General features: G+C 47.3%; 1 protein-coding gene across 4 annotated transcripts in view; it reads right to left on the bottom strand.

Moving 5' to 3' along the window:
- Adamts16 (ADAM metallopeptidase with thrombospondin type 1 motif 16) overlaps nt 1-14,456 on the bottom strand; it is a 121,495-nt gene that overhangs the window by 38,132 nt on the left and 68,907 nt on the right. For all 4 annotated transcript variants that reach the window (XM_045138964.1, XM_045138963.1, XM_045138961.1 and 1 more), the window contains 2 exons: nt 12,124-12,262; nt 3,011-3,137 (listed from right to left, as the gene is read on the bottom strand). In XM_045138964.1, coding sequence (XP_044994899.1) covers nt 3,011-3,137; nt 12,124-12,262 — 266 coding nt within the window. The remainder of the gene's footprint in view (nt 1-3,010; nt 3,138-12,123; nt 12,263-14,456) is intronic.

Below are 14,456 nucleotides of genomic sequence, written 5' to 3' on the forward strand. Positions count from 1 at the left end.
GCATATGAAGCTGTTAGTGGGGGGGGGCGTTGCTGATAGGAAGGAAATAGATGATAAATCTTGGCAGCTTCTCAATTTTTCTGATTCTAAAAGTGCCACACAAAAGCCTTTAAATCCATAAACAAAATTACAGGCATAGCAAAAATAAAACAAAAAAAAAATCAAACAAAATCTCGAAAGCGTAAAATACAGAATTGCATAAGGCAGGTTTCTAGGTATGAAAAGGTACATTCTCATGCAAAATTTTAACACTTTTGTTCTCCTCGCTCCGACTTAGTTTCTTTGTGACTGGTTCCGTGGCTGAATGAGCAAGTGAAACCAGCCCAGCAATGCTGGTTTTGCTGGTCTGCGCGTGTGACTGTCTCCCTCAGGGGTGTGTTCACAGACAGCGCCTGTACTCTTTCGTGCACGCAGACTCAGTGTGCAGGAGTGTGGTGTCCCGGCTGGCACGGGGGGCTGGGAAGACTTCGCCCTTCCTGCCCTGAGACCTGCCCCCTGGGCAAGCTGAGCAATGCTACCTGAGCACCCCCAGGTCTCAGCTGAACCCCCGGCTAACAGAGTGTTGATTGCAGAGATGCAGCATGTCTGGGTTCTCTGATGGAACAGAGGTGAGGGCACAGTGGTGGGAAAGCGACCTAGGAAGCCGAGAGGCCATCTCAGGAAGGCGAGTGCTCAGGGTGAGGAGGTCATTGCTCCTGAGCCTGCTTGTCACTGGGGACACTCCCCTGTGGAAGGCCACCTTCCAGCCTTCCCCACACACACTAAGGGCCCTGCCTCATATACCCATGCAGTAAGAGAAAGAAGGCTTTGGCACCGAGCTCTGCCAAACATCCTCTGTTACCCTGTCTACCAGTGTGGTCACAGCAGACACTGACCTGACGCCACCGTGGGACGGCTTCTGCACTCAAGATCAATGAATGTGCAAAGAGAGACGATTCTAACAATTCCTGTGGGCTCCGAAACACAGCGCTGAAACAGAAGTGGGGGCGCCTGTGGGGTGTCCTCCAAGGAAATCTGAGCAGGTGGGGGACCGGCGGGGAGGCCAGGCTGTGGGTGGCAAGGTAGGCCCGGGCCTGGGGAGCCCCACCTGCTGAGGTGCAGTGTCAGCCACGTGGGTGATTGGCTGAATAAGCCACTTGCTTTGCTGGCAGTCCTGTGAGCCAGAGCCTCCCTCAGAGCCAGCCTGCTCGGTCAGGTTCCTCTTCTTGGCCATGGGAACAGATACACGGGTGTTCGCGGGGCTCATGGGTGCAAGAGAGGAGCGTAGAAAAGAAAGAGCTTTTCCTCTTATGCCACTGAGCGCCAGCTGCGAGGGAGAGTCACTCAGGAAGTCGGCCAGCTCTGTGTCCCTCTGCACCCTGCACCCAGTGTCCTGTGTCTCACCTTTGTGACTTGAAGTCAAGGGAGGCCAGAACAAAAGTGAGGTGATGACCCCATACCAAGTGCCGGTGTGACCTCATTTGCACACAAGCTTGAGATGGAAAGAGCCTCTGATTTCTTCTGTATCTGTTCAAATGCTTGTTCTGCAGGAACCCCAAGGAGCCAGGGGTGTCCTCCTCCATCCGAGAGCATCCCCTGGCACCGTGAGGCCACTGCAGCCTGGGAGGCTGTTTGTGGTTGAGTTCAGGAAGTTACAGAGTGAAGAGGAGACGCTCCTTTATATGAACCGGTGCGTACGCAGGGACTGAGCGGTGTGATTCAGTCTCTGCTTTCAAATGATGCAAGTGCTCAACTCATAGGAAGCTGGGGCTCTGCAGGGAGACCCAGAGAAGGCTGAGGGGGAGTCAGAGGGCGGTGAGAGAGCCCCGGGGGCTTTGGAGGGGAGGAAGGGATCTGGGGGAGCGAGGAGGGCTAGGGAGGAGGAGGATGGCTGTTGGGCTGTGGCTGAGGTGGAGCTGGTGAGGGTCCAAGGACCCCTGTGCTGAGGGAACAGCATCTTTTGGAGAAGGTCCTCACCGTGACAATGACATTCAAGCTCCTTATGTGCCGGTAAAGCACTTCCATGGGCATGTGGAGACAGAAGCCACTGGTCACACACATGGAAGGCCAAAAAGAACAGACACACTGCCTCACACCTTCCTGAGCGCCACCGTCTTAGTAATGTGTGCGCTCAAGGGACATTCTCTGAACCAGGAACTGAACGTCCGTCCTGTGCATCTTCACCATGGCCTTGTGTTAGACATTATATTAGAGTCTGCTGGCCTTGTGCTCTCTGAAGGTCTTGAACTTAGAATTTCATCATGTGTCATCGCAAAGGACACCCTCACCACCTCTGTGACCTGCCCCCAGGGGAAGATGACAGGTTCTAACAGATCAGGCCTTGTGCGGCCAGGGGCTCGTGGGTTAAGAAACCCCCACTCAGCCTCTCTTGCCCATCTTCAACTCCACGTCTCAGCAAACAAGACGCACGGTCTTCCCGATAGCAGAAAGTATGGTCTCTACCACACTCCCTGTCACGTGTGCACATTTAGGGCTTGGCAGCAAGTCCCTGGCCATCACAACCTGGACAGGTCATGGGAGTGGCTTTTCCAGCACGTTTCACGCAGTTATGAAAACAATGAACCAAACAAACAAAAATCTGGGAGTGATGGCATTTGAAAAACTAAGGAAGGAGGATCAGTCTGGCCTACAGAGTTTCAGGAAAGCTTAAGCTGGAGTGAGAACCTGCTTTGAAAGTCGAAAGAAAAAAAGAAAGAAGGAAGGAAGAAAAGATGCTAGAGAGGGAGGGAAGGAAGGAGCAGGGTAGAGAAGTGACTGGGTCTAGGTGTAAGAGAGAACCCATTACTTATAGCATGTGTCTGCCTGATCAATGGGAAGACAATGAAACAAGAAACCAGGATGCTAAGGTCACAACTTCCTCTTAAGATGCGAGCACTTCCAGACTACTTCTGGTCCTCTGTTCAGGCAGCTCAGCCCATTGTCCTCTTTACTGCCTCAGATCGCATCACAGCAGTTGTCAGCTCTCGTGCTTGGTACCCCAGACACCTGCAAAGATGGCCACGCTGCTTACCTGGGGGGACAGGCCATCACCTTGCACGACGCAGGCCTTGCGACAGGTCGGGTCTCCGCATTGCAGAAGGATTCATTCACTTGAACCCTCAGGTCTCTGAAGCAGCCTTCCTTTGAGCTCATCTGCCCTGTGGAAGCGGGGAGACATGTGGTAAAGAATCAGTCATGGCCCCCACCCCACCCCATGGAAATAGCCAGATGAAGAGCTAGCAGAAGTTTTGGAAACTTCTTAACCATGCCTGCATGCCTTTCTGTTAATGTCCAACAGGGAAACTGTTAACAGTTACTTTTCTGACCTGACTTCATGATTTTTAAGTTTAGTAGTTTGTAAATTCCAAGACACACACGTTTCCTCTTATATTTTAATATCTTTAAATTCAATATGCTTATGTTAGGAATATCACTCAGTGGTGGAGCTCTTTCCTAGCATGTGTATGTACTGGCTGCATTCAATCCCCAGAACTGCAGTGAATAAATGAATAAATAAGTTAATTAATTAATTAATTAATTAATAAGTTGACTCATTTTTGAAGCCAATATTGTCTTACATTTGGTGAAATATATCAGTCCTTTTTCCATGGCTGAAAACACCCACCCATTTGCCAAAAGAAATGCCAATATTAAATACATATGTTCCATGTTCCCACTTAAGAAAATCAAACATTAGTAATATATTAGCAAGTAAACCAGACAACCAAGTTCACAGCAGTTGAGTTCCAGAAAATCCATAGAGGTGAATATTAGCATGGCCACAGTTGGAACCTCAAACTTTTTCAGTCATGATTCTGGGGCTGTGACATAGGAGGTTGGTGCAGCTGCAAGTTAATCTCTTAATCTTCGTATGTGCTTTACTTACGGTTTGCAAACATCCCTCAGTACGTTCAATATGCCAATTAATTAATTCCCAAGGAAATATTATACAATACACTAGGACCAATTAAATTCAGAGAGCAGAGTGGTGGCTGGCAGGCCAGGGAGGAGGGGCAGAGAGAGAGATTTAGTGAGCACAGATGTTGTGAGAAGATATTCTGGAGACATATGCTGTAATGAGCTATCTTTGTTGTTGCCAGGACAAAATACCTTGGCAAAGTAATTTTTAAAATTTTTTTATTTATTTATTTGAGAGCGACAGACACAGAGAGAAAGACAGATACAGGGAGAGAGAGAATGGGCGTGCCAGGGCTTCCAGCCTCTGCAAACGAACTCCAGACGCGTGCGCCCCCTTGTGCATCTGGATAACGTGGGACCTGGGGAACCGAGCCTCGAACCGGGGTCCTTAGGCTTCACAGGCAAGCGCTTAACTGCTAAGCCATCTCTCCAGCCCGACAAAGTAATTTTTAACAGAAAGGGTTTGCTTTCACTCGCAGCTTGAGGGTACATTCTGAAGCTTTTTTAAAAAAATGTACTTTTATTTATTTATTTGCAAGCAGAGAGAGAGAGAGAGAGAGAGAGAGAGACAGACAGAGAGAGAGAGGAGAGGGCCTCCAGCCACTGCAAACAAACTCCAGACGCATGTATCACTTGGGGCATCTGGCTTTACATGGGCACTGGGGAATCAAACCCAGGTCATTAGGCGCTTGCAGGCAAATGCCTTAACTGCTGAGCCATCTCTCCAGCCCAGCAGTACAGCTTACTATGGGGTGGGGAAGCGTGGCAGCAGGGGCTTAGGTGGCCAGTCTCGTGGTACCACAAGCAGCGGCAGAGGACAGCGGGGTGCTGCTGCTGGCCCCCCCCTCCTCCCATCAGTCCAGGACCCCGGCTCATGGAATGTTGCTGCCCACATTTCCTTTGTGTCTTCTCATTTCAATTGACTTCACCTAGAAACTGCCTGGCCAGAGGTGTGTTTCCATGGTGATTTTAAACACCATCAGGTTGACAGTTGAGAATAACTGCCACGCCAGGCGTCTCCCTCAAGGAGAACCGCTCTCCTGAGCTCAAAGCCAGGAGCCTCGGGACAGGTTTGTAGGTCTGAGAAGGAGTCACCCACGCCCCAGTGCTGCTGACTGGGGGGCAGAACTAGGACCCTAACTCGGCAGAGAGCATCACTGCTACGCCACTTACGCAGCTGCTAGAACAAGAATTTGTCAGCTGTTTCTTCCTGATCTTCTAGATCGCTGGTCAGGGAATTTTAGTGAAAGACATGACTTTGATAAACAACACAAAGTGGAAGTGTAAGAAAATATATGCAAACACATTGTCTTGAGTGCCATTTCTTTTTTTTTTTTAATTTTATTTTATTTATTTATTTGAGAGCGACAGACACAGAGAGAAAGACAGATAGAGGGAGAGAGAGAGAATGGGCGTGCCAGGGCTTCCAGCCTCTGCAAACGAACTCCAGACGCATGCGCCCCCTTGTGCATCTGGCTAACGTGGGACCTGGGGTACCGAGCCTCGAACTGGGGTCCTTAGGCTTCACAGGCAAGCGCTTAACCGCTAAGCCATCTCTCCAGCCCTTGAGTGCCATTTCTAAGAAAACATAAGATATACATCAAACACAATGCCTCTAGGATCCTAAGGTGAGGAGGTTCAAGTTGCCACCCACTGATTTGATCCCCAGCCCCATAAGGCAGGGGAAATATAATGGATATTTCAAGTCCTCTGGTTCGTTTCCAGCCACACACGCGTCCTAGCTGACAGATCCTGGGAGTCATGGCAGGGTTAGGAGAATAGCATCCAAGGACATCCCCTGTGGGAACGTGGGGTTCGGATGGAAGCCTGCAGCATGGCCTGGACAGTCCAGGGCTGCCTGAAATGGGGTGGTGGGATCATGCAGCTGTGGCGTTTAAATCTCACATCCATGGGTGAGTTGAGTGAGAAATAGAATCCGAGGCTCTTCTCAGGGCCCTGGAGCTCACAAAGGTAGGCCTCCATCGATGGAGACAAAGCAAGTGCCCTCTGAGAGGGGAGGGTGACCAGCCCGCGTGGGCTCACGCCGGGACCCATGTGACAGGAAAGGGCTTGCCAGAAAGCCATTCCTGATGAACACAAGAGAGCAGGGGACCAGCCCAGTGAGCGTGTTGTCACAGATGTGGGGACTGAGGGCAGTTCCCAAGTGCTGGGTATTTAGGGCCAGGGTGTGTCCCCTCAAGAGGAGCACGAGGCTCTGCTGTGTCCCTCAGGGGGAGCATGCGGTCTGTAGGCAGTCAGTTCTCGTTCTTCAGAATGTAACTTTTCTGTTTACAGGAGAACTCCGTTGGCTGTCAGAGCCTCTTCTGTCCTTTGCTGTCCTGTGGTCTCTTCCTTGTCCTCTCACTGCTGCCTCATCTGTCACCCTGCCACTCTGTGTACCAGGAATGCTGCCCTCAGGTGCTGGCACCTGGGCTGCCCTGGAAGATTTGCCTTTCACATCCCTAATGCAGAGCCGTACACTCCCTTCCTCCCTTCTTTGAATTCCTGGCCCAGAGTCCTCCAGCCCGAGGTGGGTCGCCTTCCTGGGAAGACTTAGTCCTGAGAAGAGCAGTAAGGCAGCAGGTGTTGGGAAGCTGGGGACCAACACTAAGACTCAACGTCCAGGTGCTGCCCAGGCCGCTGGACCAGAGACCACTGCTCTGGGCCAAAGCAGAAGCCACGGCCTGTGCACGTTGTAAGGAGAGGCTTGAACCTGGGGTGCGTCTGTGCCCCAGACGGTCTGTAGAGTCCACACCACAAAGAAAAAAAAGCTGTCTTGGAACCATGATGTGAGCCAATCTTGATTTTCAAGTTGGTCAGCCGCATTCACAGCACTAGAGAACGGATAAAAACACCCCAGAATTCAGCACTTGTGACGACATCAGCATCAGGGACGGTGTTGGGAGGGCCATCCTGGAGCTCATCCAGCTGCAGGCTGAAGTGAATTGGACTGGAGGCTTCCCGGCGAGTGCCTAGAGGGCAGACCAGTTACCAGTGTGGACGCCTCATGCAGCTGGCCTCGGACGTGGTCTAGGTAAAGCAGCTGGCGTCAGATGGCTCAGGCTGTGCGTGCTGAGGACAGCAGCCCCCCTTCCTCTCGAAGCCCCACCTGGGTAGCAGACCTCAGGCTGGCATTGCTCTGAAATTCACCCAACAACTGTGGGTGTGGCATACAGGCCAGAGACATGCACTGCGCTTCACTGTGATTTCAGGAGCTCTCGGAGATGAACTTCTTCTCTCCCTCATAAATATTTTGTGAGGAACTGGCCACCTTAAAAAAAGGTAACTTCTAAGCCGGGCGTGGTGGCACACACCTTTAATCCCAGCACTCGGGAGGCAGAGGTAGGAGGATCGTCAAGAGTTTGAGGCCACCCTGAGACTACATAGTGCACTCCAGGTCAGCCTAAGACAGAGTGACACCCTACCTCGAAAAGCCAAAAAGAAAAAAAAAAGGTAACTTCTAAGCTTATACAAGTTAACAAGAATTAACCAATAATTAGCCCCAAAATCTGTGGGCAAGGAGGGGTGAGGGCAGGACTGCCTCTGTCTCCCCACCCATGAGGCTTCTTTGCCTCAGGAGGCTCAGCATCATGACGCCTAAGGGACGAGGGAAAGACCAGCAAGGGACCACAGGGAGAGCCGCTCCTCAGGCTGCCTGTGGCCCATCTCACCTGGACACAGACCACGGTCCTAAGCTGGGTGACCTCAGAGGCCCCTCAGAACACAAGTCTGTGTGCTCGGCCCAGAGACGACAACCAAAGAAGCAGCGAGGCTGGAGAACTTTGAGAGATTTCCTTCTCGCAGAAGGCGGAGGGGGAGCTGACGTCCAACCAAAGGGCTGCGGCACCATTTCTTCAGGACTCTGATTCACAGTGTGGCTGTCATTGGCACCTTCAAGACCTTGGTTTCCATGTCTACCTAAGTGTAAGCTATTAGGTCCTACTGGTTCAGCCAACACAGCCCAGGACTCACCCCCACCCCCCGAGCCCGCCACCTCTGCTCTGGCACATGAGCAGTTTCTCAGGTCACTGGGCTTGTGAGAAGCAGGTTGCAGGATGTTGCAGGCTCTGAAATCATGTGAGCGATTTCTTATAACTGTCACATATAGATGTCTCCATACTTGTAGGAAGGTATGCATAATGATCTGCATATGTACACATATCTACCTTCTGGGTGCTGCCTCTCTGGGCACCCTCATACATCATGCCAACAGTACAGTAGGCATGAACATAGATTTGAAGGTTTATCTTCCTGAATATGAAAAACGCACAAGGCCATCTGGCCAGTGTCCTTGGGTTTCCCCAGGCCTGCTTTTGCCCTAGGTTGGGGTCACTGTTGTCAGAGTCTCACGTGATATAACCTGGTCTCCTCAGCCATGTGGCTGAACATTTATAAAGACCCAAGCTTGGCTTCTCTGACTAATCTGCAAGGCAATTTCTCATTACTGCGTGCAATCACCTGTCAGAAAACAAATCGCACCATCTGTTGGAAAAGCCGAGTCGTGATGCCAATTGTTAGATGATCCATTATCAGCAGATAAGAGAAAGGGAGGGCAAGTGACTCAAAGGCAGAAATTCAGAGAGAAGAATCCATTAAGCTTGAGGAGATGGATCCTGGCCACAGGAGGTGGTGAGCTGAGAAAGCCTTGTGCTCAAAGCATCGTTCATCTCTCAGGAAATTGGCTCTGGCCAGTTCCTTGGAATCACTTAAAACTCTTCATATTTTGCCAAACTATCTGAGAAAAAAAAAAAAAACCCATTCATTCTTAAAGACTGATTTTACTAAAGAATCTCTACATTTTTAGTCATTCTAACTAAAGAATGATTTCCAGCTGTTGAAATAGCTTTATTGTTTTTTTTAAGAAAAACAAGGAAGTCAAACTAATTCCATAAGCCAAACTATGAGAAAACTGGAAAATATCCACAAATAGATGTATTTCATGAGAAGCAAGGTCATTTGTTTTGTGAAATGAATTACAAGATTAAAGTTCAGCAACTACACAAGCCTTCCAGAATGTCAGGCTGGAGAAGGGGGATCAACAGTGAGAAACGGGTGTGTGCCTTCCTGCAGGACAAGGACCTGGGATGACTGCTCGTGCATTAAGTGACGGCTGTGGTCATTTTACCACTGTGAGCCTAGCACATCCTCCGCTGCATCAGAGCTCAGGAGGTGCTGACAATGGTCACTTAAAGGTGGAACTAAGGGTTTCACTTTTAATTATTTATTTAAAAGAGAGACAGAAAAAGAAAGAGAGAGAGAGAGAGGGAGATTATGGACATATCAGGGCATTTGGCTACTGTAAATGAACTTCAGACGCATGTGTCACTTTGTGCATCTGGCTGAATATGGTTTCTGGGGAATGGAACCCAAACTATCAGGCTTAATAGGCAAGTACCTTTAACTGCTGAGCCATCTCTATATACCCTGAAGTTTTAGTTGGAGAAAGTCCTGCAAGCATTTGAGGGAAAAGTGCATGACACCATAGCAGATGTGCATCTCATCTTGTTGTATAGATACAGATCAGGAGCAAGGTAGCTTTCTCCTGGTAGGTAGTTGGTTAGGAACTGGCCCACAGAAACATAGATGCTACCTTGACTACCCCAGTAGGACTAGAACGGGTATCTGATCCAAAATGGCTACAAGTAACATCCCCCTGACCCCACCTCAGCAACAACAGATTTCCTTTTCTTTCTCAATAATTCCCAGGCTTAACGCCAGTGGACTGGGCCTTCCTGAGTCAGCCACTTGAGTCCTGGTTCATATAATTAGATCTGAGCCACATGTGCCAGCCCCCTCACCCTTCCCAGCCTCTTTTTTCTCTTTCTCTATGTGAGGAGGGTCTTTTTGGTTTCTTCTGGTTTGGCAAACAGGAACATACTGAAGTTATTACCAAGTCACATAGTCCCCACCCTGGGCCAGACACCATCACTTGAGTTCCCACAGTGTTCTTGTATCCCCTCCTGCTGAAGTCCTGGATCTCAGTGCAACATCCTAGACACTGGCTGGCCACCCATCAGGCCCCACTGACTGAGGATATGCACATAAAAATATTTAAAAAGGAGGTAAATGAACAAAGTGACGAGAAAAAGTGGAAGGTGACATCTGAACATGGCTCTTAGGAGACCTTTTCATTGCCAGAGGAATGGGTCCAGTATAAGGGTCCTCTGTAAGTCCAAAGGGATAGTCCCTCCTCCTGGTGCCAGGCCAGGCAGTGTTCTTGAAGCAAGAGCTGGGGGAAGTTGCCAAACGTCCGCTCCCAGTTTGCTACATTGAATCTGCCCCGTCAGACCACAAAGTCACAGGAGACAAATAAGAAGCAGTTCCAAAGCCAGCACACTGGAGAATTTATGCAAACCAAGACCTTAAACATACAAATTATGCAGTGGCAATGAAAGTGGGATTCAAATTTTCCTCTTCCTTTGCACACTGAGTCAAGAACTGACAGGTGACAGACTGTCCATGCTAAGGAGAAAGGATGACATTGGGTCCAGGACTGACAAGGGACAGACTTTCCATGCTCTGGAGAAAGGATGACTTTGGGTCAAGGACTGACAGGGTTTTGACTGTCCATGCTTTGGAGAAAGAATGACGTTGGGTCAAGGACTGACAGGGGATCGACTGTCCATGCTACGGAGAAAGGATGACGTTGGGTCAAGGACTGACAGGGGATTGACTGTCCATGCTATGGAGAAAGGATGATGTTGGGTCAAGGACTGACAGGGGATCGAGAAAGGATGATGCTGGGTCAAGGACTGACAGGGGATCGACTGTCCATGCTATGGAGAAAGGATGATGCTGGGTCAAGGACTGACAGGGGATCAACTGTCCATGCTATGGAGAAAGGATGACATTGGGTCAAGGACTGACAGGGGATCAACTGTCCATGCTATGGAGAAAGGATGACACTGGGTCAAGGACTGACAGGGGATCAATTGTCCATGCTTTGGAGAAAGGATGATGTTGGGTCAAGGACTGACAGGGGATCGACTGTCCATGCTATGGAGAAAGGATGACAGTGATGAGCAGCCATTTCTGACAGACTCATCTGTAGTTTATCATTCTCCAACAAGCAATAATGATACTTTTTTTAAGATTTTCACCAGGTTAGTAATTCCTCAGTTAAATATGACATTATCAGCTACTATGGAACTAAAATAACCTGACTTAACTTTCGGAATTTGGAAGGTTCTGAATTATACTGAATTATTTTACAGACATGAGGTACCTAAGGATTTCATTCTAAAAAAATACATGCCATCTGATATCAATTTCCTAAACTCTCAAAGTTCATAAAGGTAGAAACAGTTAATTCAAATTCTCTAAGTAATGACTGGTTATGTATATGGGAATAAATGTCCCTACATGAAAATAAGTAACTTTAATTAACTGTCAGCAGATAAGTGCATTAAGACTATTAGGGGAAATCAGCCATGCCTCCCAACCCTGATTGAATCAGAGAAATAAAGGGGGGGGTGAATTCTGGTGGGCATTTATCTATCTATCTATCTATCTATCTATCTATCTATCTATCTATCTATCTATCTATCATCTATTTGCACACATAGAAAGAAGACAGAGAGAAAGAGAATGGGTGTGCCAGTGCCTCCAGCCACTGCAAACGAACCCCAGATGCATGTGCCACCTTGTGCATCTGGCTTTACGTGGGTACTGGGGAATCAGACCCAGATTGTTAGGCTTTGCAGGCAAGCACCTAAAACACTGAGCCATTTCTCCAGCCCTTCATTTAAATTTTTATAAAATTTATGTATTTCTTGGTGAATTTCAACATATGGCTTGATAAATTTGTTTTTAGTTGCTTTCCAAATAAGATCAGCTATTTAAAAGTTATCGATATACACGACCATGTTTCCCATGCGGAGTTCTCCTTCTCATCATTGACATATGATGCATCCAGTAATTGAAATGCCTTGTACTGAATCATATCAAGTCCCAAGATTATCCTGGAAACATATGAAGAGATGAAAGCAGAGACCAATGTAGCAGGTGATTTCCTGAAAGTGTCCCACTGACACAGGAGGGATGGAGAAGATAAGATGGCTCTGGTCTATAAGTGACCACTCAGGGCCACTGCTGCCCATTCTGCATCTCAACACCGTGACTGCCCACATGCAGAGATACTGAGCCACTCGACGGAACAAGACCAAGCCCAACACGGTGTGCCCTGCAGCCTGCGCCACCCCTGAGGGGGCGTATGACACAACGTACCCCCTCCGCAGGAGACAGAGCACTCCGAGTGCACGATGGCCCAGGTGTAGCTGGGCTGGGCAGCTGTAGTCTTCTTAGTTTCCGACCGAGGCAATGAAAATTCCCAGGCCACACCCGGGTTCTTGCCCTGGAAGAGAAGCTGTAAGAGAAGAAAAGTGAAGTCCATGACTATATGACAATTAGTTTGTGTTAAATTACAAAAAAAAAAAAACAACCCAATACTATAAAAAGAAGCTAATTATGTTTTTGAAATAAGCACTACCGTTTTCCAAAATATACACCGGCTTTATACATAAGGGCGGTGTTCTCAGCTAGACTCATGCACAGCTAGGAGATTGTTTAGATAGCCTGCTCCTTTATCTACACATTCCTTCATCCATGTTTTCAGATGTGTCCCTGTGTAATTGAGCAAAAGCCCTGGCATATCGGCTCAGTACTCCTTTGGGAGCCCCCGCAAATCTTTGGCCTTGAAGTGAATTACAAAGGGGTACAAACACCATCTCATTTGCACAAGTTCTAAATAATTGGGACAATGGAACAGATCTCACCTATGCCCACCCAGTCAGGTCAGAGCACTCCCTAGTAGAAGGGGATGCAGAAGACCTTTGGGCCCAGGCAGACACTTACTAGTCTAGGGTGTGAATGTGAGATATCTGCCATAGACTCATGCATATTGAACACTTGGTCCCCAGCTGATGGCGATTTGGGATGATTGTCAAGTGTTTGGGAGGTGAAACCTTGCTGGAAGAGGTGTGATGTTGATAGTAAACCTTGATGTTTATTAGTCCAGCCCTCTGAGTGTGGAGTGCCAGCTCACCTGCATGATTTCCTTTCTGTGGCTAGGACAAGGCATGACAACCTGGCTAGCAGCTCTGCTATGCTTTCTCTTCCATGATAAAACCTGCCTTCAAAACTATAAGCTGAAATGAACCCTTTCCTCCAATAAGTTGCTTCTGGTTGGGTGTTTAATCCCAGCGACAAGAGCTTAGTGTAACTGCTACACTAAGTGACAGGTATGACTGGACTAGATCACTCAAGCTGAGTATCCTTGTAAGTTATGGTCCTAGTGAATGGAATTAGGTTGGAACCACAGTTTTTTCTAGCTTATAACCAGTTCCATGGAGCAGTGACCATTGTTATAAAGTGCATATAGAAAAGTCTGTATGTGACAAATCTCTGGTTAGCATTATACTGAATGGGGAGAAACTGTAAACATTTAGAGTTGTAATAAATATATTATTTGAGGTCTTAGCCAGAGAAATAAGGCAAGAGAAAGAAATAGAAGAAGTGCACCTACAAAAAGAAGTCAAATTATTTCTATTTGCCAATGAATTGAATAGACAGGAATCAAAATTAAAAAAAAAAAAAACAGCCAACAAATATATGAAAAGTGATCAACATCCTTAACCATCAAGTAAAGGCAAATTAAAACTGCTCTTAAGAAAGGCTGTCATCAAATAAGCAAGTGACGAGTGCTGGAGATGGCGTGGGGAGAGAGAGCTCTTCTACACCATGGGTGGGAATGCAGTCTTGTGAACCTCCAGCCAAAAGTTAGTATAATTAATTCTTGAAAAATTGAAAATAGAACTACCATATTTTATGCCACTCCTGGGTATATACCTAAAGGAACTAAGTTAGTATACCACAGATATACTTTCACACCTAATATTGTGACACTATTTAAATTACTGTAGATATGGCATTAGCTTAGACATTCAAAAATATATGAGTGGTTAAAAAAACATGGCATGCATACACAATGTGTTATATCCATAAAAATTAATTTATGGGCTGAGAAGGTAGCTCAATGTGAACACACTTGCTTGGAAACCCGATAGCCCAGGTTGGATTCATCAGTACCCACATAAAGGCAGATGCACAAAGTGTTGTTCCTTTGCAGTGGCGAGAGGCCTGGTGTGCCATTCTCTCTCTGTCTCTCATTGTCTCTCAAATAAATGAAAAATATTTTTGAAATATAATATGTTTTAAAAAATGAAATTATATCATTTGGGGGGAATGAATGGAAGTGGACATCCTAATGTAAGCAAAATATCCTATGTGGTGTCTAACCATCTGTGTGTCAAGCATAAGAGGACTGCTTGGAGGTAGGAAGGGGCCAGTATGGGGGGAAGGGAACCAGAATGTGCATATGAACAAAGTATAATGATATATATACATATATATATATGTATACACACACACACGTGTGTATGAAAATGTCAAAATTAAACTTACTATTTTGCATGTTAACTAATTATTAGTTAAAATAGAATAGATATCAGAAATAACATCTACTGATAAAGACCCAAAGATGGAATGCAGATGAGTAAGTA

Source organism: Jaculus jaculus, chromosome 20 (genome assembly GCF_020740685.1).
Source record: "Jaculus jaculus isolate mJacJac1 chromosome 20, mJacJac1.mat.Y.cur, whole genome shotgun sequence".
In the NCBI taxonomy this organism is placed as follows: domain Eukaryota; kingdom Metazoa; phylum Chordata; class Mammalia; order Rodentia; family Dipodidae; genus Jaculus; species Jaculus jaculus.